The sequence below is a fragment of the Atractosteus spatula genome, chromosome 13, assembly GCF_055471065.1.
Source record: "Atractosteus spatula isolate fAtrSpa1 chromosome 13, fAtrSpa1.hap1, whole genome shotgun sequence".
Classification (NCBI taxonomy): Eukaryota; Metazoa; Chordata; class Actinopteri; order Semionotiformes; family Lepisosteidae; genus Atractosteus; species Atractosteus spatula.
Window position 1 is genome coordinate 16316050 of NC_142718.1, and position 22579 is coordinate 16338628.

Sequence of the window (22579 nt, forward strand, 5' to 3'; positions counted from 1 at the left end):
AGTCCTGCACTGATTTTCCTTTTCTAATTTTAAATAGTGTTTGAAATCTAAAGATTGAATTAAAAAAATAATATTAACAAGATTTAAACCCTTTTTTTTTGAAGTCATGGTAAGTGGTGAATGATGTCACCAAACTACAGCTGTTCTCAACTCACACCTGAATGCTGCTTCATTTGGCTCCTAAACTCTAATAATGTAAGGAATATATAGTATATGGTGCCATCTATTGGCTTCCCATTGACTGTGTCCATTATGATATGGTGCTTAGGTACATAAAGTAAATTACTTTGCAAATATGTTTGCTTTTGTCAATATATTGTTTATCCTTTGAACTGTCAAGGAGAAGGTAAAATCAGGGGGGAGCTGGTGATTGGAATATTTGTATTTTCTGACAAGGTTATTGTGTTATTTATACCATAACCACATGATTTTCCAGGAACATCCTTGTTTTAGGAACCTATTTCCAAAACGTAACCACATCTGGAAATTCCTACACCATGTAAAAAGATGCACATACTACCCCACACAAGACAGTGTACACACAAGAGTATTGTGACAGGTTTTATGTGATAGTGTCTTATTTTTACCTGCTAAAATAGAGAAGAACTTTTAATTCCATTATCTTTGGAAAAAAGAATGAACATTTCTAAATAACTATTATCCCAAACTGAGTAAACTCAAGAAATGCGTGAGGTGCTCAATCAGTACTGTTTGATGATTTAAACAAGTAATTGAGCTTTACAACCTGGAAACAGCATCACATTGTACATACAACATGAGCAGAAGAATTAAATTTCTTTAAAATGAATTGGTTCAGTTTAAGTTGTACTTTGTGTTCTTTTAAATATTTGTTTTCAGAATGAACATTAATGGTAGTTATAAACTTTTCTTATCTTTAAGTCCTCCTTCTAGACTTCAGTCAACAGAAACTATGTTGCCTTTATCTCCAGAAGACTTTGGAGAACTTACAAGGATTATAAATCCTGCAGAAATTGACACTGTGGTATGTTCCATTTATTATTTATTAAGTCACTTCCATTGCATTGGCTACTCTTCCATTTCAACAATATTTGCACCAATAGTTGACCAATTATTGCAGACTTGGACATGGATGCTTTTTTACACAATAGTTTCTGAAAAATAATCCAGTTCACACATATACCATAATCATTTTTAAAATATAATCTCATTAAGGTTAGAATAGTATTTTTTTTTTGAGAAAATTTGAAGTCGCAGTCACTCTACTTTGCTTTTAAACAGCTTTACAGTCTAGCTTTATAATTGAAATTATCTTTGGATTTGGGTGTTTAATTTATTAATAGTTTTTGAAATTCTACTAGAGTACATTTTAAAGCACTTTAGTGTGTCTTTGTTTAAGGGACAATTGAGAAGCTTTTTGTTGTTTAAGGATGTTTTCTGTTCTGGTTTATGCTTCACTGCAAATTGTGAAGAAGTCAATTGAGCTTATAGTTATTTCCTTTGAGGAGTCTGAATACCTGTAAAAACTTTTATTTTTCAACAGATGTGTTCTGCCTATCCAAACTAATCAAGATCACATTGGACTTCGTTAATTCTTGACCTAGTTCTTCAACAGCATGCCAGTTTCATTGGAGCATTTTAAGAGATCAGATTTAAAGTTTTGTTCACAGTGGTTTTACAAAGGATTATGATGATACTTTAGTTCTCTTCTTTAAAAGTTATGAATGCAAGTGCAAGAAAACCAGATACTTTTGTTGTGTATAAAACATTTTTCGAAAAGTTGAACCTTGTTACTTTCTAAACATTGTAATGTGTTGCTGTTGGAGAACCTCTTTTATACTCTGCATATTCAGAGTATAAAAATATTACATGAAAAATTGCTAAAGCTCAAGTTTTAGTCTTTAATTCCTAGCTGAATAAAAATTTTTAGGTTCAAATAACTGTGTTGTGTACTTTGCATCACAAGTTCTTATGTGTTATGAATATATGAAAGTATTTGAAAATGTTTGATTCAAATAAAAGAAAATGTGTTTTAATTTTGCCTTGCAGCAGTACTTTATTTAACATTGTTCACCAAAATAAACATCTTACTTTGCCAGCAGGATTATAGATACAGTATATATCACTATTTAAATTGAAATATGTTCAAAAAGAAAAAAGAATATGAAAACATTCAGAACAACGTTCTAACTAGAAACTCCAGCTTCAGAAACACATGGAAATAAATTGCTTTGGAAAAGCTACAGGAAAGTATGAACACAAATAAAGAAAATACCAAATCTTAAGTGTTTATAAACTGGAAAAACCTTGTGATAATATTAACCCTGTAACTCCAGTCCTGAAATGATATTGTGGGATTATTTTAAACAAATATTGCCTTTCGTAATTTGCCAGCATCAAACAAGAAATGTTAGCTATACTGGACAGGTTTACAAAATGTACATATTTTCCTCTGTTCCAGTAGTAGAGTAGTTCAACTAATGTACTGTATTTAAAACTTAAATTGCTCCATTACAATGGTGATCTGATTTTTGTCCAGTTGTGAATCCTAAATCAGGTCTAGATTATGTTTTTGCCATTTTTGTTTTAATTTACAGAATTACAAAATACTGTTTAGTATTAATTGAAAGTTTGTTCATGTTGTTTCTGAGGACTCTGCAGTTCTTTAGCTTTTAAAACCATACACATGCACTCACACACAAATGCACTGTAGCTTTCAGTTTTACATGTATTTTTTGTCACACATAAAAAACAAACAAAATCTCACTTTAATTATATTTTAAATCGGAACCATAAAATGTGCAAGACTTAGGCTATTAAATATTGTGTACATCTCTTAAGCTATGTATCCTTATTGTGTTAATAGTGCCGAAACACCTTGCTACTGTTTGGGCTTGTCACAAGCTTCATGGCTCAACAGCAACATATTAACTCTTTGTAGATAATGTGCCAAACATCTAATAATCCTTATTAGCCTTCAGCATCATCAGTCTGGGAAAAGGTATTATCCACAGGTTATAAATGACTACAACAGTGCAATTGTAATATTATGGTTAAAACACTATTTACACCAATGACCATTTCTGTCATACCAGCTAATTAGGAAATGAAATAATTACAACATAAATTAATATACAATTTCCATAAATACATTATTATAATGAATGACAGCTACTCACATACAGCTACTCCACACAGTGCCCAGGGAAGTTTCGACGGGAGAACACAACTATTGCAACGTGAGCAACCACAAATTAAGCAAAGCAAAACCATGTATGTAACACAAAATATTAATCTTAAAAATAAAACACTCATACACTCAGAAATATTACCCAACAGCATCTCTCCAAAAAATCTGGTTTGAAAATTAAACATCTGATTGATAGTTACAGTAATCCATCCAGATTTTTTTCTGCTGTATCTTTTCCATTGTTAGGATTATCCTGCGGACAGTACTTGGTGTGATAGTCTTGAAGGATTGTCACAACATCATGATGTCCGAAGTGTACAGCTTCATCCATTGGTGTGTTACCCCACCTAAATGTCACAGACATTACCGTTTTAAAATAGTATTTTTAAATATACCCTTAAAAATAATTATAGTGATACTGCACTCTATTTTTCCATTTGAAATGAATATTGAACCTTCCAAAACATCAAAAGGCAAAATACAAAATAAGCAAAACTGCAAAATACACAAAAATAAATTACATCAGATATTTACTCATACAGTATATGAGATAGGGTCTTTGTATATCCTGGTCAAAATCTGTTTATCCATTAAAATGATGAGCTCTTCTAAAGGGAAAAAAACATCCCTTATAATGACGTTACCAAATAAAGTTTGATAATTTGATTATTTTTTATTAAAAGATGACAATGCTCTATCCATTATGGATAAACAGAGTTTGATAAAAATATTATTATATGATCTTATTATTAACCCCATTAAATACAAAGATAATGAATGAGACTGTGAAATACAATAATAGAGTACAGATATGTGTGATATTTTGGGCAGATTAGACAAAAAGATGGGACCGCCCTCTTCTGCCCTTTGTGAGACAGATACATACATAATGTGCCAATGGGATTGCTAGAGATTTTGATGTGAAAAGTTTGCAATAACAAACGTACAGATGCAGCCATTCAAAATGAGCAAGGTACGCTGCGGTAAAACGCGGTGTCACATCACAACGCGTCATACCGTATCATACCGCAGTTATGATAATAGTATCCGGAATCACCACCAGGCGGAGCTAATTAAAGCTTAAACTCGTACAGCATTTGAGCTGTTGCCAGAAAACGCCCAGTTTCAAATCCCGGTCACTGTAGACAGACAATCTTTTTCCAATTAAGAATTAAAGTTGTATACTTTTTAGACTTTTAATCATTTTAAACTATTACAGCATGTTAATCATTAAACATTAAAAAGTCGGTATATTTTAAAAAAGCAAGATTGCTCAATTGGACAAAAGTACGCAACCTACCACCTTTATCATAAATATTTTAATTATGCAGAAATATTTTATGCATCAAAGTCTTAACGGAAGATATTACTAATAGTATTAATAATGAATGACCTTGGACAGGCTGTAAGCTCAAAGTATTACCGTGGTCCACTTTGTAAACAAAAATATTTTTTAATTGACATAAAGTAACACCACAGCATTTCGTTGATCCGATCACGTATTCGTTTCCAATCATACAAAGTAAGTTTTGAGAATCTCTGATTCACCATGCCTTTCACATGCTCATAAATGCTATTAATTTAGGAACATAAACATATTATGTAAACTGTATATGGCTGGTATTGGTAACTATAAAGAAAGAATACACACCAGTATTCCACTTTCTTCCTAAACATTTTAAGCATCAAAGTCTTACATGTGGTTATTTTGGAAACATTTTTCCTTCTGACTATTAAGTTTATATACTTTGTAAAAAGTTGTAATGTTTTAACCTTTTCAACGAATATGCTCATTATCACAGTAAACAAAAACATACTTTTCAGAATTTGATTAATAGGGAATATAATATGGAATCGCGTATCTAAAGAAATGAATAAGCATATTATATTCATATACTGTAGCTCAAATCCTGCTAAACTAAAAATTAGACACAAGAAAAGTATTATTGGACAATGTTGTGAGGCTGTGGTGGAATTTCTCTGTAAACTGAAGAGTTATAGAGGAGACAGATTGTGTATCACCTCTTTTTACACTTGTAAAAAAGAACATTCCAATGTTAATGCGACACAGAAGATATTAATAATGTAGTGCTTTCAGCTCACATGGGTATGCACCCTACCAGCTGGGGAAACAAACTCAGGCCTCCGGTGTCACTCAACAGGGAAGCAGCCAGTTGAGCTACAGTGAGATCTGCCCTCATCCTCGGCGGTTCAGGTCCCTGCTATTCACAGGACCAGGAAGGCAGTGACATCACCGCACTGGCAAGCCAGCCCGCACAATACCTGTAATGTTGGCCATATGGCGTACGCATTACTGAAGCTGAAAGTTTAGCCTTTGTCACTAATGAAACCGCTAGACAAAGACATAAATATAGAAATCCCTACATTACAAACTCCAAGCATTTCATTTCGTCTATTGCTACAATATTGACAGCAGTGTAGTTACAAGGAACATGTCAAAATGTTTAAAAAAAAACACAATTGAACAAGTTTTGATAATAATAGAGAAATAATAGAGAGTCCCCATTACCCCTATTTTGATTAAAATCGCAAACGCCTGTTTAATTTAAGATAAGATTAAGATCACTTTATTAGCCGTATACAATTTCTTGAATTAGGAATTTGTCTTTTTGCATACCCCAGTTTGCTCTCCTTGAGACACACAGGCAGGGAGAGAAGCTTGGGGTCAGAGCGCAGCTATTGTACAGCACCCCTGGAGCAGTTGGGGTTAAGGGCCTTGCTCAGGGGCCCAATGGAGTCGGATTCCTCTTCCAGCCACGGGATTTGAACCGGCAACCTTCCAGCCACAGGCGCAGATCCTTAGTTACAGTGCCACCGCTCCACCCCAATAATTAACAATTAAATACCTTTATTAATTCACAATCTAACAATGCAATGTAAATAATTATCTTTGTCTTCTAAGTCCCTTAATTAACTTTAAGCATAGCTGTCTCACCATTTAGATTTATTTTTCATACCATCGTTAAACAAAGCAGGAGTGTATTGTACTTCCTCATGGGATCACCCGTGGAAAGATTAGGTTGTAATTGTTTTCATTTTTTAAATACATTTTAGAAAAGTGTCATCTACACTAAAAAGTTGAATTTATTTAATACCACTTGATAATTACATTAATAGAGATAAGAATTCAAGTTATATTTTAAACTGTATTACAGCATCTTACACATTAAACATGAAAAGGTTGGTATATTTTATAAAAGCAAGATTGCTCAGTTGGACAGCATAAACATTATAAAGCAAGTATGTTTTTTTATGTTTATAATCGCTATTCTTGCAAGTACAAACACAACAAACTGGAATGTTACAGAACCCTAAACAGACAATACACAATAACCGAATATAGCTGTGTTCTGTGTAAAAAATTCATGGACATCATGATTTGAACATCATGGGTGCTGTTTTTAAAAAGCTGTTCAGCAAAGAATAGGAATTCTCCTGTTGAATGAAAACAGGAAATAAAGAAAAGGGTTTCAGAAATCAAACAAAGTTTTATTCCCGTGTCTTATACTCTGGGTAATTGGAGACTGCGCTGTTCTGCTTCCTATGGTAATTTTCGGGTTTTTCGCACGAAGCCGTATTGAGCAGTATTTCTCGTGTTGTGAACGTGTGTGCACAGCGGTCCCCCAGTGTTCCAGTTAGTGCGTAATTACGCATCGATGAAAAACCTGAGGTTTACAAAAAGAGAATTATCTCACTGATTTTATGTTTTAAGTAGAGGCTGTGAAAATTTTCACAAGTCGAGGTCTTTAAAATGCATTTGGTTTGAAGGCTTTATGTGTTTCCCTTGCAAAGATATGGACATAAGAATATTTGTGAGTGGTAAAAAAATAGCGTAAAAACGACCAAGTGAAGGCTGTGAAAACATTCACAATGTACTTTGTACACAAAGCAACTGTTTTCGTAACTCGAGGAGGTTTCGTGAAAACGCTACAGGTGTGCCAAAATCTTTTTCGAACTTTACCGCTAACTTTACCGCGGTATTTATTACTGTGAATTTATTTTTGGGCGTTTATAATATAATAGAGAGTCCCCATTAACCCCATTTTGATTAAAATTGCAAACGCATGTTTAATTAAATGCTTTTATTTATTCACAATCTGACAATGCAAGACAGAACAAAAGCATCTATGACATCACATTCCCGAATGTCCCCCATTGTCCCCCATCCCCCCTGTGAATCTGTCTCCCAATAATGCTCAATATGTTTACAGTATATGTAAATATTTTATGATATGTCTTTGTTGTAAATGTCTGTAGATTTTATTTTATTTTTTGTTTTGTTTCATTTTAATTGTATTATTTTTATTTGCTTTGGCAACACTGATTGTACCCATCGGGCATGTTAATAAAGCACCTTGAATTGAATTGAATTGAGAGAGAGAGAACAAGCGAGCGACAGAGAGAGCAAGAGAGAGAACACAAATCCTTTCGCCTGGCAATCTACCTGAATATAAAGCAAGTGGTCTCGTAACTCTAGGAGGTCTCGTGAAAACGCTACAGGCGTACCAAAATAGTTTTCAAACTTCAAGCTAACTTTACCACAGTTGAAAACCATAGAAAAAAAGACTGTTAATAATGACCAGACACATTATTCAGTGGTATTTTTAATACCGCTTTGTTATTCGTGATTCTAATTACAATATATATCATTTAATTTTAAGGCTTGAGGCGTCTGTTAAGTTGCCCCACTGAATAAAGTGTTTTGAATTAAACCGGTTGAACAGCTCTTAAGCATACTGTAGTTTTTGTTAACACAACTTTGTCAGTGAAAAAAATGACCGCGGGCACTTTTCCTTCCCCCCCTACATTCTCAGAGTAGAATAGGCGAACCTTCCAATGAAAGACAGTCCCCCTTCCCCCCACGGACAGACTGAAAAATGTTTTCACAGCCTTCACTTTGTCGGGCGTTATTTTTTAGCAGCAGACAGGCTGTTTTGTGTTCTTCCTAAGATTGTTTTGCGCAGTGGGGGACATTCGGGAATGTGATTTTTAAAGCTGCTTTTGTTCTGTCTTGCATTGTCATGTTGTGAATAAATCAAAGCATTTTTTAAAAATAAATATAAGGTAACCAGCAATCAAATGTCCTGTTTTTTCTTAACATTCGTTTTTCCATACTGTAGTTTGAGTCTTTGTGTAAGCTGTAAGTTCTTTTCACTTCTTAATTAAACATTTGAAACACTTTAATTTTGTAAACGGTACACGCATTCCGTACAGAAATAAAATCATGTTTTCTACAGGTGTTAAGCAGGTTGCTGACTAAATATCGTGCCGTCCACCACTGCCCAGTATTACTTTAAACGAACAGGAAAAAGAGCATTTTCAGAGAGCAATCATGATGTGTTTATGTAGAATAAGTGATTAGATTTATGAGCAATCTAATTATTTCAGCTGCATACCCATGTGAGCCCGAAAGCGCTACATTATTAATGTCTTCCGTGTGGCATTAATATTGGAATGTTTATTTTTACAAGTGTAAAAAGAGGTGATACACAACGTGTCTCCCCTATAACTCTTCAGTTTACAGATAAATTCTGCCAGAGCCTCACAACATTGTCCAATAATACTCTTCTTGTGTCTAATTTTTAGTTTAGCAGGATTTGTGCAATAATGGGGATGACATTACCCACATTTATTGTGTTCAATATCACAATACAAAACTTGTTCTGAGTCGGGAATGCCATACCATCTCTATTGGATTTAAATCTGGGGATTCAGCTGAAGTTTTCACAAGCTGTCTCTTGTGAAAACAGCCAAAATGTTGGGTTTTATCTCTTCTCTTTTCAGCATGGAATAAACCTATTACTTGTCCCCTTACTGTAACTACTGCATGATTTCTTTATCTGTTTCAGCTAAATGAGGGGAATTAAATCAGTCAGAATCTCGGAGTGCCAATTGTAAAAATATCCCTTCTTACTTCATTTGTTTAACTTAAAGAATTTCGCAAAGAAAGTTTGTAATGTAGGGCGCTCTAAACGAGTTTGTCAAGATCACGGTTTCATAATAAAAAAACATCAAACCTTAGACTGGATGAGAATGTTATGATTGTTTCACAAGGATGTGAACTTTGAACATTTTGTGATATTTAGAAATACCAACAAATTCAATATAGTGTCGATAATATTATAGTGCTTTCAGGTTCACGTGGGTATGCGCCCTCACTGCTGCCAACTCAGGCCGGCCCTGCATCACTGGGGGCTGAAATCTGGGCCTCCAGCTTCACACAACAGGGAACCAGCCAGCTGAGCTAAAGGGAGATGTCCCTTCAGCCTGGCGGCTGAGGTCCCTGCTATTCACAGGGAAGGGCAGTGACGTCACCGCGCTAGCAAGCCGGCTCGCACAACCTGTAATGTCGGCCGTTTGCGTTACAATATTTATTATCAATAATAATATCAGTAGCAGTTTGAAATTATTAATTGTTATTAATAAATGACTTAGCTTCGAACATGTTGTGATATTTAGAAATAAAAAAAAATGTCAATATAGTGTCCATAATATTTGCTAATTTAGTTTTTCAAAGAAATGTTTATTTGTTAAAAGAAAACTCATGGCGACAGCTGGGCTCGATCCTCCGACCTCAGGCATATAAGGCACACGCTTAAGCCATCACGCCACAGATGTAATCACATGGAAAGGAGTGAAACTGAAGCACACACATCCAAAGAAAGTGTACTACTGTGATAATTTGAGCTACAGTACATGAATATAATTATATCATTATTCATTTCTTAAGATGCGCAATTCCATATTATATTCCCTATTAATCAAATTCTAAAAGTATTCTTTTGTTTACTGCAATAATGAGCGTATTCGCAGAAAAGGTTATAACTTTATAAAACATTATCACTTTTTACGAAGTATATAAACTTAATATAGTCAGAAGGAAACAATAAAATTGTTTCCAAAATAACCACATGTAAGACTTTGATGCTTAAAATGTTTAGGAAGAAAGTGGAATACTGGTGTGTATTTTTTCTTTAAACTACCAATACCAGCCATATACAGATGCAGCCATTCAAAATGCGCGGGCGATACCGCATTATTTTGCGGTACGCTGTACGCAGTCTACCGCAAGCTACCGGTAAATACCGCGAGTTACCGTAAATTCTCCTATAATACGACAAGCAAAATAATAGTATCCGGAATTTCCACAAGGTGGAGCTAATAAAGCTCAACCTCTCATGTTTGAGCTGTGGCCATCAAAGTCTTTAACGAAGATATTACTAATAGTATTAATAATGAATGACCTTGGACAAGCTGTAAGTGTAAACTCAAAGTATTGCCCTGGTCAACATTCTTTTTTTCATTGACCATCTTTGTAAAAGTAACACCACAGCATTTCGCAATCACGCATTTGTTTCCAATCATGCAAAGTACAGTGATTCACCATGCCTTTCACATGCTCATAAAAGAGATTGATTTAGGAACATAAACATATTACCGTATGCAAACTGTACTGTATACAGTATGTATATGTATATTTAATGTCTTAACTGTGCCCGTTTAAGTATTGACTATTCATATCTAATTTTACCACTGAAGGGAAATCTTAGTAGCTGAGCATAAAAAGAATAGGAGCATACTGCAACGCGTGTGAAGGCCATAAACGATATTAATTTTGGAACATAAACATACAGTATATGGCTGGTCTCGGTACTTTAAAGAAAACATACACGAAACATGGTTTCATTATGACCAGAATCTGTCTTGAGATATTTTTAACTTGATTTACAGTATTTGAGAGGTATGTCTTAACACCGATACTACAGTGCTTAAGTACTGCTCACGTATATGTTTCTAGGTTTATATTATGCATTTCATAAGGTCAAATTACTTTTGAGCAACTAATAAGAAGCGCGAAACGGTATGCGTTTTAGTTTCGTTTCGTGCTGGGACCCGTGGATTGATTAGAGATATCAAGTACATACAAGTCATTTTTTAAATGTTGTAGTTCGTCTTGAAAAAATGTTACGAGTACATCATCTATCAACAATTACACAGGTTCTGTTTCCATATTGCGGATTTTGGTTACGTAATATTATTTTCTAGATTTCACATTGTGAATATATGATTTGGGCAAACAGAGCCGCAAAGAAGTACATTATGGGTTGTTGTTTTTTTTATGCAGTTTTATCTAGAACAAGCGATGCTTAAACCTTTGTCTGATTCTTGTGAAACTATCCACACGACAGTTACAGTACCTAGGAGTTGACTTCAGTGATGTCACTGATGGGATGTTTCTAAAAATCCATCCTCTGTAAAACGTCTTCTCTAGTTGTCCTGCATATGTATTCGCTAATGAAGCTGTGTGTTCTGAGCCTGGATCTCTACATTTCTGTATGAACCAGCTTAGAGGGCTAAAGACAGCTTGTGTTTAAATTGAGTGTAAGGCAATTTATGCTTCTAAAGTCATGGTCAGCATTTATTATTGAACTGTGCTGTAAACTTGTTCTGTGCCAAGTCACATTATTTTATAGCGTTTTTATAGCGTTATCAAATCCGGTGGAGTTTCCTGACTCCCATGTCACATGGTCTGTGATTGAAACCTGTAAAACCGGTTTAATTCGTCACAGCCAGCACTCCGGTTGTAAAGTAGAAGCAGGCGAGATTTCCAGCGAAAAACACCTCCCCCTTCTTCAGGTGTGAGGGTCTTCTGCTCAGAATGAAACGTTAAAATGTAATGTAGGCTCTGAATGGGTTCAATTGTGATTTGGGCTTGATTAAGGTCGCTGCCTTTCATCTAAAACCCTACTTGAATCCTTCTAAACTAAAAATCAGTGTTTGTGAGTTCTAAATAAAGAGGTATCCAGGTAACAGTGAAACGGGCGGACAGTCTGGGGAGATCGCCCGTTTTCCATGTAAATAGTTCCCTGGTTCCGCACCCCTTGGTGTTTCTCTCGCTCTCTCTCGGGTCACCTGATCATTAGCTCGAAAGATTTGAGTGCTTTGTGTATATTCTAATGGTAGTGGGGGCAGGGTGTGTGGGAACAGGTTTGGTTGAAATTGCATTGGAGATCTATGTTCTTCACACCTGAAACATTTTCTCTGAAAGCATTTTCTTCGCAGTTTAACCGATCTTGTTACAGCATGTTACAGTTTACTATTATTAACCATATTAATTTTAAGTGCTTAATGTAAAATCTTGTAAAAATATATTTTCATTGTTCAAATATACATTAAGTCTGACTATCATATAATAAGTTAAATACAAAACTAAAGAAAAAATAGGGTTAAATATAATTCAAAATATTTTGCTAACAATGTTAACTGTTTATGAATAATAAAATGTATTAGCTAAGGAGTAGGATGGCACAGTTGTTAGTATGTTTTTTGTTTTGTTTCTTTTTCATAAATACAACAGTAGTACCTGATGTCTCAGTGGCTTTCAAAATTAAATTATGCATGCAAACCTGTGAACTAGAAAGATAACTAAGATATCCATCCATTTATAATGGTGGCAAAGTGGTTAGCATTGCTATCTTGCAGCACTGGGGTCCTAGGTTCAATTCCTGCCATCCTGTGTGTGTGGGGTTTACATGTTCTCTCTGGGTTACATGGTTTTTCTCCATATGTGTGATATGACTCCCTCTCGCACTCCAAAACATACTGTTAAGTTAATTGGTTTATGGGAAAACTGGCCCTGGTGTGTGTGTGTTTGTGTCTGTCTGTCCTGTGATGGACTGGCGCTATGTCCAGGGTGTATTCTGCCTTGTGTCCGTTGCTTCCTTAAAATCTAAAATATGAGCTCTACTTGCCACTTACAGTACCAACAGTACCAGCTAACTTTAGTAGTGACATTTTCATGGATCTTTTTAACTATAAAATTTACAACATCAGACTTCAGACACAATTAAACAGGCCTCAAAAAAGTCTGGTACAAACATTTTCAGCATGGAATAAACCGTTACTTTAATGGTATAAACCTTAAATGGATTCATATTCTCAATACGATTTGGTGCTCAGTAACATGACTTAGAAAATGACAGAAGACATACGTATCATGCTTATCCTTCTATTTTTCATAATCGTAAACTCCTTAAGGCAGTTACATTTTCTCTGTTCTGACCTGGAGTTACAGAGAAATTTAAATTCTAATAAGAGATTTGTAATGAGGAAAGTCATACCAATCACTCATACAGTACCAGGATTTGCAATTACAATACAAATACTTTCTTTCTGTATGTGTTTATTTTGCAGTTTGAGTCTATGGCATTCCTTTGGGGGTCTATACTCCAAGGCATGACTTTTTTATGTATAAACATCAGTATTTACTGCTATTAATTACTGTACGATTTATAGTTGAAATCTGAGCCTAGATATAAAGTTAGATATAAAGTTAAAATCTCGACAAAGCAATGTAGGAAATACAGAGAAAATAAATCCTTTCTGACATCTAAAATCAGTTTCGATCAAGGTCTCTAAAACGAACAAGAAAAAGAAGATTTTCGGAGGGCAATTACGCTGTGTTTATATAGAATAAGTGATTTATGAGCAATCTAATTTCTTGTTCGTTTAAAACAGTGAAATGTCAGCTGTAAAAGATCGCACCAGAAACAGCACTCTCTCTGCCTGTCATAGACGTTCAGGAAAGGCTGAATGAAGTCATGTCAAGTACAATAATTCGGAGATCAATAATAACAGTTGTAGGACAGTATATAAGGAGGATAAGGATTTTGAAGTTGACTCGAAATCTGATAGGTAACCAGTGCAAGGACTTGAAAACAGGTGTAATGCATCCCTGATAGGATTCTTGCTGTCATATTCTGAACATATTGAAGATTGCTCAGTGTGGATTTAATTTCCTCAGTGAACAGGATGTGCATTTATTAATTCTAGAAAAAAACTAGATTTCTCTAGTTCTTAGTTTCTCTAGTTCCCTTTAAAATAAACTATTATTCCACAATGCAGAGTATTACATGGCCAGTATTTACACATGATATTTGTGATTTAAAGAAATTAACACAAGCAGCTTTTGGAGATTTAAGTGTTGGCTGAGTTATTGCAGGATAAAAGACTAGAGATGTTGGCAAGAAGAAGATAGTTTGGGGAAAGCTTAGGAATACACTTATAACAAGAACACTTCCTAATGGGGTTAGGCATACTTTTGATGAAGATGATGAAGTTAACAGACTATATGTTTACATAGATACTGAAATAAGGATTGTATTTTAGATTATGTGTAGTTGCTGGCATTGAACTGTGTTGGATGCACATGAATTGAAGGAATGGGCAAACATAGCTGATGCGGATCCACAGAGCCAGCATATTAAGATGTTTATAATTAGAGGCAATTTGTTTAAATAACTAGGTATGGATACTGATGTGCAAGAGAGGTGGAAAGGCTGTTTCCTTAAGATATAAAATATTTTAATAAAATAATAAAATATTTTATTCTCAGTGAGATGCTGCCATTTCATAGTGGGTTTCTAACACTGTGTATAGTTCCATCCACACAGTGCCTTTACTTCCATTTCTAATCTCTTTATCCAGTACAGAGGATTTGGAGCCTATCCCAGTAAGCGACGGACACAAGGCAGAATACACCCTGGACATAGCGCCAGTCCATCACAGGACAGACAGACACAAACACACACACACCAGGGCCAGTTTAAATCTAACCTCAGAACCTTTCTTTTCAGAAGACTTAGTGTCTGTATCTGCTTCATTTTCTAATTTTGGTAGCACCTCTAACTGCTTGTCTTTCTTATATGCATTTACTTTGTAATCTGTGGTCCTTTTATCTGTTTTTACATCTACTGTATTGCTTTGAGATGCCACCTTTAATGGTGATATATCAAATAAAGTTTTTTATTATTGTTATAGGGAAACATGTTCAGATTGTCCCTGGTTCAGAAAAAAAGATCTAAAGTATACTAGTTTGTCACTCTTCTAATTCCCTTTGCTAAATGACTTTTCATACTAATCTGATCAATCTAACTGCCAGTTTTCTGTGCTTTCTCTATCCTGCTAGATTTGCAATTATTCTGAAAATTTTCATCTTGAAATAACTCATTTCTAAATACCTTTTTCACTGTTAACATCTTGCAGCAACTCTGCGACAAAATATACACTCTGACAGTTCATCCTGCTACCAACATTAAATAGAACAAATCTTAAGATTTCTATATTTATGTCTTTATTTAGTGGTTTCATTAGTGACAAAGGCTAAACTTTCTTGGAAAAATGTCTTTTATGTGTTGTGGAAAAAACTGACTTGCTTTAACAAAATATGTTTACAAATCCTTTCACCTGGCATTTTCGTAGTTAGAAATTATGGAACGCTCTGTTAAAAGCAAGGGAGTTTTTATGTCCGTTGCAGTTCTTTTGCAACATGAATATAATTATATCGTTATTAATTTCTTGAGATACGCGATTCCATATTATATTCCCTTTTAATCAAATTCTAAAAGTATGCTTGTTGACTCCGGTATCGTGTTAGTTAAAGACTTCGATGCTTAAAATGTTTAGGGAGAAATGGAATACTGGTGTGTATTTTTTTCTTTAAAGTACCAAGACCAGCCATATACTGTATGTTTATGTTCCAAAATTAATATCGTTTATGGCCTTCACACGCGTTGCAGTATGCTCCTATTCTTTTTATGCTCAGGCACTAAGTAAAAGGAGATGCTTCATATTGCTTGACTAATTTTAAAAACTAAGTTAGAAATGCAGACGCTCCCTCGGTGCGCTGCTCTGGTGCGCCGGCTCTTACACAGTGCCTGTCTGCCGTAAGCGTTACAATATACATACCCAACACTGCTTGTACCCATCTGTCATGCAAATAAAACACCTTGAATTGAATTGAATTGAGGGGAGAAGGGGGGGATACTAAAGCCAATACTGGCTCAATGGGCTTTGACGTGCTAATGCGTTGGTTTAACAGTCCGGGTGTGGCAGGCTTCCAATGTCAACTCGACTCGATTGGAAGACAATGAACGTATTTTAGCCCTAAATGAATTAATAGCAAACATGGTTTACATAAAATACATTTTTCCAAGAAAGTTTATAATAATACGATCTATAGTTGAAATCTGAGCCTACTTTAAAAATAAAGGAAAAGCATTTTCAGAGAGCAATCACGCCATGTTTATGTAGAAAAAGCGATTAGGTTTATGAGCAATCTAATTACCTAATCGCTTAAAACGCTATATAAAATAAAGTTTATTTAGAGATGAATGATCAATGTGGTAGTTTAAATAATGTGAGTCAGGAAACTAACACAGCGCCACCGGATTTAATAACGCAATAAAAACGCTATAAAATAATGTGACACAGTACAGCACAGTACAATAATACTGACCATGACTTTAGAAGCAAAAATTACCTTACACTCGATTTAAACACAAGCTGTCTTTCTGTATGAACCTCTAAGCTGGTTCATACAGAAACTGTAGAAATGCATTAGCCTGATTATGATTAAAAACACATAATTAAACACGCGTTTGCGATTTAAATCAGAACACGATTTAAATCAATATAAATGTTTATATTGTAACGCATACTGTCCAGCCTCCATTTCTCTATAAAAATTTACTGTTGCACACACACACACAATAGAAGCGGGAACCGCTGTCAGAAGGGAAGATATGTTCAAAATATCGCAAATATCGATCATGTTGCGATATTTTGAAATATAAAAGTCAACTGATTGTCCATAATATCGCTTACCTATTTTTTCGAAGAAATGTTTGTTAAAATAAAAGTTCAGCACCAGCTGGATTCGATCACACAACCTACCAGTTGGTAGTCACGCACCTAGACCAGTAGGCTACAAGAGAGCTCGCATGATCAGGCAGGCGAAACAGCCCTACACAGCCCTGCCGCAGTACACGGATATAATCATACCGTTATTAAATTCTTTAGATACGCGATTCCATATTATATTCCCTTTTAATCAAATTCTAAAAGTATGCTTGTTGACTCCGGTATCACGTTAGTTAAAGACTTCGAAGCTTACAATGTTTAGGGAGAAATGGAATAACGGTGTGTATTTTTTTCTTTAAAGTACCAAGACCAGCTATATACTGTATGTTTACGTTCCAAAATTAATATCGTTTATGGCCTTCACACGCGTTACAGTATGCTCCTATTCTTTTTATGCTCAGCTACTAAGATTTCCCTTCAGTGGTAAAATTCAATATCTACAACGGGCACAGTAAAGACGTTTACAGTAAGTCTTTCTACGACAGACCAACGGACCACGAGTGCCCCTGTCGGTCAACCAATCACGCACCGCGGTATGCCGTGTCATCATACCTGCGGTATCTGTACCGCGGTGTCTGTGCCGCGCACTTTGAATGGCTGCATCTGTATAGTTTACATAATATGTTTATGTTCCTAAATTAATATAGTTTATGACCATCAGATGTGTTATGCTCCTCTTCTTTTTATGCTCAACTACTAAAATTTCCCTTTAGTTGTAAAATTCCATATAAATATTCAATACTAAGGGGATTAAAACATGCACAGTAAAGAGATTAAATGATTAAATCTTTTCACTACCGACCAATGCATCACGAGTGCCCCTGTCGGTCATTTTGGCCAGCCAATCCCATACCGCAGTACAATGCACTGACCTGTGGGTAATTGCGTGCGGTATGGGTTTGTACCGTGCATTTTGAATGGCTGAATCTGTAGAAAAATCTTATAAAGCAGCATAAGGCAAATCTTATAAATCTGATAAATCTGATAAGGCAGCATAATACTTTTAACCAAGAGTATAACACATAGATATTCAATAAACAAAAATATAACTAAAATACTTAAAATATACAGAGCATCAAAACAAACTACTTTCAACTGCAAGAAACTCATCAGGAAGATAATCTTTTTTTAACAGAATGGGATTGTGTCTCATTCTTCTCATAGAGCCTGGACATGCATGTGCCTTTTCACTAGTCTCTGAGTACAGAGTATTTGTTATTCCAGCTCTCATAAATGTTCAGTGGGGCTCAGAAAGCATAACTGTCACATTCTCATTTTACACAAAATCTGTTATTATCAGTGAAGTTCTGTAGCAACTAGAAACTCTTACCCAGTCCATCACACTTAGAACTTCCCATTGATTGCTCTGTTTAACAGAACAATTAGCATAGTGTTCTGCCCCACACTCATTGACGTTCATCAAGGTATTCTGCACAAAACATTGATTCATTGCTAAGGAGGACAAGACTTCTATCTTCTATCAAGATATCAAGCTCTTCTGTCAGCCATCTGAGGTGTGGCTCTGATGGTGCAAAGGCAGTGCTCTCAAGAAATTTGTGAAATAATTGACCAACGACAGTCATTTAAACATCAATGCTTTAGATTAAACAAAACCAGAGAAGCATTGATAAATGCTCCTCTTCTTCATCTTCTCACTATTTATTTAGGAGCCGTGGTAGCTCAGACAGCAAGGGCATCTAGCTCCTGAGTGGAAGGTCTTGGGTTTAATCCCAGATAGGGGCAAGTGATGTAGCTTGCTCTAATTCCTTCCAGATGGCTCCCAGGTCCACTCCTTTAGAAAATAGCTGAATGAAATGATTTTCTTAGCTACTAACCTATCAAATGACCAAGACAGACCAAATGGCCCCCTCCTATTTTGCTGACCTGTTCTTTATTATTCCAAAAACAGAAACAGTAGAATAAGATTTTTAATGCTCAGTATATCTATATATAATAGTTATAAATAATAGTTATAATAGTTACTGCCAGCATGAAGGAATTTTGCAACTAACAGATATACATACTTTAAGAACTCTACTTACCTATCTTTTGGTACGGGGTTGACCTTGCAAGCTTCCAGTAAAAAGCGAACAACATCAGCATGACCTGAATAGAGATACAGCGTTTAAATACATATTACATACTGCATGGACTTCTTTAATTTTGAAGAGTAAAATACTCCCAAGTAGCACAAATCTTCAGTTACTTGTGTTGGAATTCTGTTTATAATGACCAAATCTAAACACTGTGTAATAAACAGAACAACATTATCCTCAAATTATTTTTAACTGAACTTACATAGTGTTTGGGTCCCCTAAAACAAGCTGTCTTTTCTATTACTGAATAGTTGTAACAATAAACTGTTATGACGTGGAGCTGAGCTGGATAAAAATAAAATGTTTACAAAGAAAGTGGATTACAGTAATACTACCAGCTATAGAGCTATAGAGCAGACACGCCTTTTTGTTATTGTTAAAATGTTCCAATTTTGATGCAATACGGAATATATTAATAATAGTATTAATAATGAATGACCCTGGATAGGCTGTAAGCTCAAAGTATTACCGTGGTCCACTTTCTTTGTAAACATTTGCATCAGTTTAACTCATTCAGCTGTGATTACGTGAAAACATGCCTGCCCTTTTCAGCTGCAGCTTAAGTTGTTAAGTGGTGTGTTGGTGTAATGGGTTAGGCGTGTGCCTTGGATGCTGGAGGTTGGGGGTTCAAACCCAGCTGTCACCATGAGTTTTCTTTTAACAAATAAACAATTCTTTGAAAAACTAAAATAGTAAATATTGTTGACACTTTATTGAATTTATTGGTTTTTCTAAATATCACAACACGTTCAAAGTTAAGTGAGTTATGTGATTAATCTTTTCTATGAATCCATGCGCTTGTTATCGCAGTAAAAGACACAAATACTTTTTAGAATTTGATTAATAAGGTATATAATATGGAATCGCATATCTAAAGAAATTAATAATGATTTAATTATATTCATATAGCTCAAAGTACACTTTGTAAAAATCTACATCAATTTGACTCACTCAATCATGATTACTTGGAACTTTTTGCCTGTGCTTTTCAGCTACAGCTTAAGTTGTCAAGCAACGCGTTGGTGTAATGGCTTAGGCATCTGACTTGCATGCTAGAGGTCGGGGGTTCAAACCCAGCTCTTGCTTTTAACAAATAAACAGTTTTTTGCAAAACTAAAATAGTAAATATTATCGACACTATATTGAATTTGTTGGTATTTCTAAATATCACAACATGTTCAAAGTTAAGTGAATTAAGTGATTAACCTTTTCTAAAATTTGCACAGTAAAGAGATTAAATGAAGAAATCGTTTCACTAACAACCAATGCACCTGCCTGTCAGTCATTTTGGCCAGCCAATCACGTACTGTGGTACAATGCGGGGAACTGTAGATAATTTTGCACGGTTCGGGGTTGTACCGTGCATTTTGAATGGCTGCATCTGTACCTGGTCATTCTGAACTGAAACAGGTCTCTTACCTTCTGCTGCTGCTACATGTAGAGCAGTCCGGGAATCATAATCCCTCTGTTCCATGTCCATAGAAGACAAAGCAAACCTACAAAATTGATAGATTTCCAATTAAAAATGATCATTTTAGTTATGACTTACCCATTATTTAGTAATGACTGCCAATATGTATGTGCTTAAAAAAAAGCTTGTGGTTATGGATAAATGTGTCACATTTTTTATTTCCTCAGTACGCCTGCTCCCCAGATTTAGCTAAATTCAACTTGCGCAAATTCAGCTGTGTAAAAACCCCTCATGGGCGACATCATAAAATTTTCTAGGTAAGTAGAGATTACATTACATGCATAAATAGTAAGTGGCACAACAAGTTCCTACTGCAGGTCAGTAGTATGGAGTACGTGTAATGTGGTCTCCACCACTGCTCTGTTTTACATTGTGTCTCGCACTGCTTTTGCACACATTTGGTAATTTCTACGTATTATATCTAATTTTTTCATTGAACATTGCAAGAAATCCATATTGTAATTATGTGAGGGAAGCACCCAGGTACTTTTATTATTTTTATTTTATTTTGTGTGTAGGGCAGTGAAATGTAAAGTTTTTTTTTAATTTAAAATATCACTAATTTATTTTATGTACTGTATATTTTTAATTGTATGCTATATTTGTTGTTTAATTATTCTAACTGTGAAGGTAACAAAACATTTTCATTCATCTTTATTTCATTTCCCCCCACTGTATAAAGGGTGAAACTTCCCTTTCTTTCTTAACAGTTAATTCTACTAAGGCAAAATAACACTGTAACATTGTTTTAAGTCACTGTACACTTCATATTTACTGTTTAGTGCAAACATAATCAAAGCTGGCTCATAATGTGTCTGATATTCATTAGATTTAGGTTTTTCACTGACACTAACTGACTGTTAGTGAAAATATTTGTAGGATTACATTCTTATCTCCTGTTGTTTTAACCATCTAAAATTATATTGTCAAGCAGAAAGACAATGTGTTTGAGTAAAACCTAAACTTGCTATGAATTGAAAATCCCATATAATACAGATTGAAGATAATGCTTTTAAACCTTTAATTTACAATTTTACTGGTAAGCTCTGATGGCACATTAAATATTTGTGAAAAAAAATGTCCATCATTAAAGAAGCATAATTGCTACTATCTGCATTATTCATCCTTTTTATCCAAAATACAGAAATTTACAGTACTGAAGTACTTATAATGTTTTTTAAAAAGCTTGCTGAACTTTGTTACTGAGAATATTGTGAAGACCACTGTTACTAATATATGTTCAGTATTTCAGAACAGTGGAAGGAAAAAACTCAAATCACAGTATATGGCACCTAGAGATACTAACATACCTCCTGAGAGCAGACACGTCCCCTGTATATGCAGCAAAGAGAAGATTTATGACCGACTTCACCTGCAGGAAAACAAACAATACGTTTGTTGTAAAACAATTTCCTGAATAATTAAACAGCAGAAATTCTGGGATCTCATTGTAGTCACTGATATATTACATATTCACACCTTTCAGTCTTTGAGATCTAAGCAGTAATTCTATATACAGTACAGTATATATGATCATGACCATAATAGCATTCACAGCAGCAATTGGACTGAACAGAGGACTAATGGGATATTAACAGGCTATAGGAGCTACTTTTACACAGCAAGTCAGGCAGATACCCTGGCCAGCTGAAACCCGTCCAACCACCGAAGTGCTTGGCTGTGCAAACCACTAGGAAAATTTTCATCAAGGTTAGCTGATGGCATAGTACTAACAAATGCATTGCTGTTATTGAAGTGACGTGATGTGAGGTTTCTGTCTCCATACCAAGAGGCTGATATGAAAGTTTAAATCATGTTTCAGCATAAATTTAAAATTCTACCAGCTCTATACTGAAATGCTCCTGAGGTACAAAGTTATCTCCTTTAAAGGTCCCGTGTTTTAATTGGCATAAGTGCCAGTTAAAAATCAAAAGGTCTGCATCCAGAAGCCAAAAACTATGAAGTTAATATTTAATTGCAGACAAAAGGAGACATCACAAGTCTTTGCTTACCTTTTATGAGGAATATCAATTAGCAAAATAATCTAGCTATTAAGGTATAGTGCCCTCCATATTTATTCATACACCTGATGAAATTGGAATAAAAAATATAACTAAATGA

At 35.0% G+C, this 22579-nt stretch overlaps 2 protein-coding genes across 5 annotated transcripts in view; one reads left to right on the forward strand and one right to left on the reverse strand.

Annotated features, from left to right (window-relative positions):
• The window catches only part of stat1b (signal transducer and activator of transcription 1b), a 53641-nt gene extending 51626 nt beyond the window's left edge, over window positions 1–2015 (forward strand). For 2 of the 4 annotated variants that reach the window (XM_088930198.1, XM_088930199.1), the window contains exons 23-24: window positions 901–1003; window positions 1523–2015. In XM_088930198.1, coding sequence (XP_088786324.1) covers window positions 901–1003; window positions 1523–1546 — 127 coding nt within the window. In that variant the 3' untranslated portion in view covers window positions 1547–2015. The remainder of the gene's footprint in view (window positions 1–900; window positions 1004–1522) is intronic. The other 2 variants (XM_088930200.1, XM_088930201.1) reach the window with 1 other exon arrangement.
• Window positions 2010–22579, reverse strand: part of glsb (glutaminase b) — a 91426-nt gene continuing 70856 nt past the window's right edge. The window contains exons 15-18 of the mRNA XM_088930205.1: window positions 21769–21830; window positions 20407–20483; window positions 18934–18997; window positions 2010–3516 (exon numbers count right to left, since the gene is read on the reverse strand). Coding sequence (XP_088786331.1) covers window positions 3366–3516; window positions 18934–18997; window positions 20407–20483; window positions 21769–21830 — 354 coding nt within the window. The 3' untranslated portion in view covers window positions 2010–3365. The remainder of the gene's footprint in view (window positions 3517–18933; window positions 18998–20406; window positions 20484–21768; window positions 21831–22579) is intronic.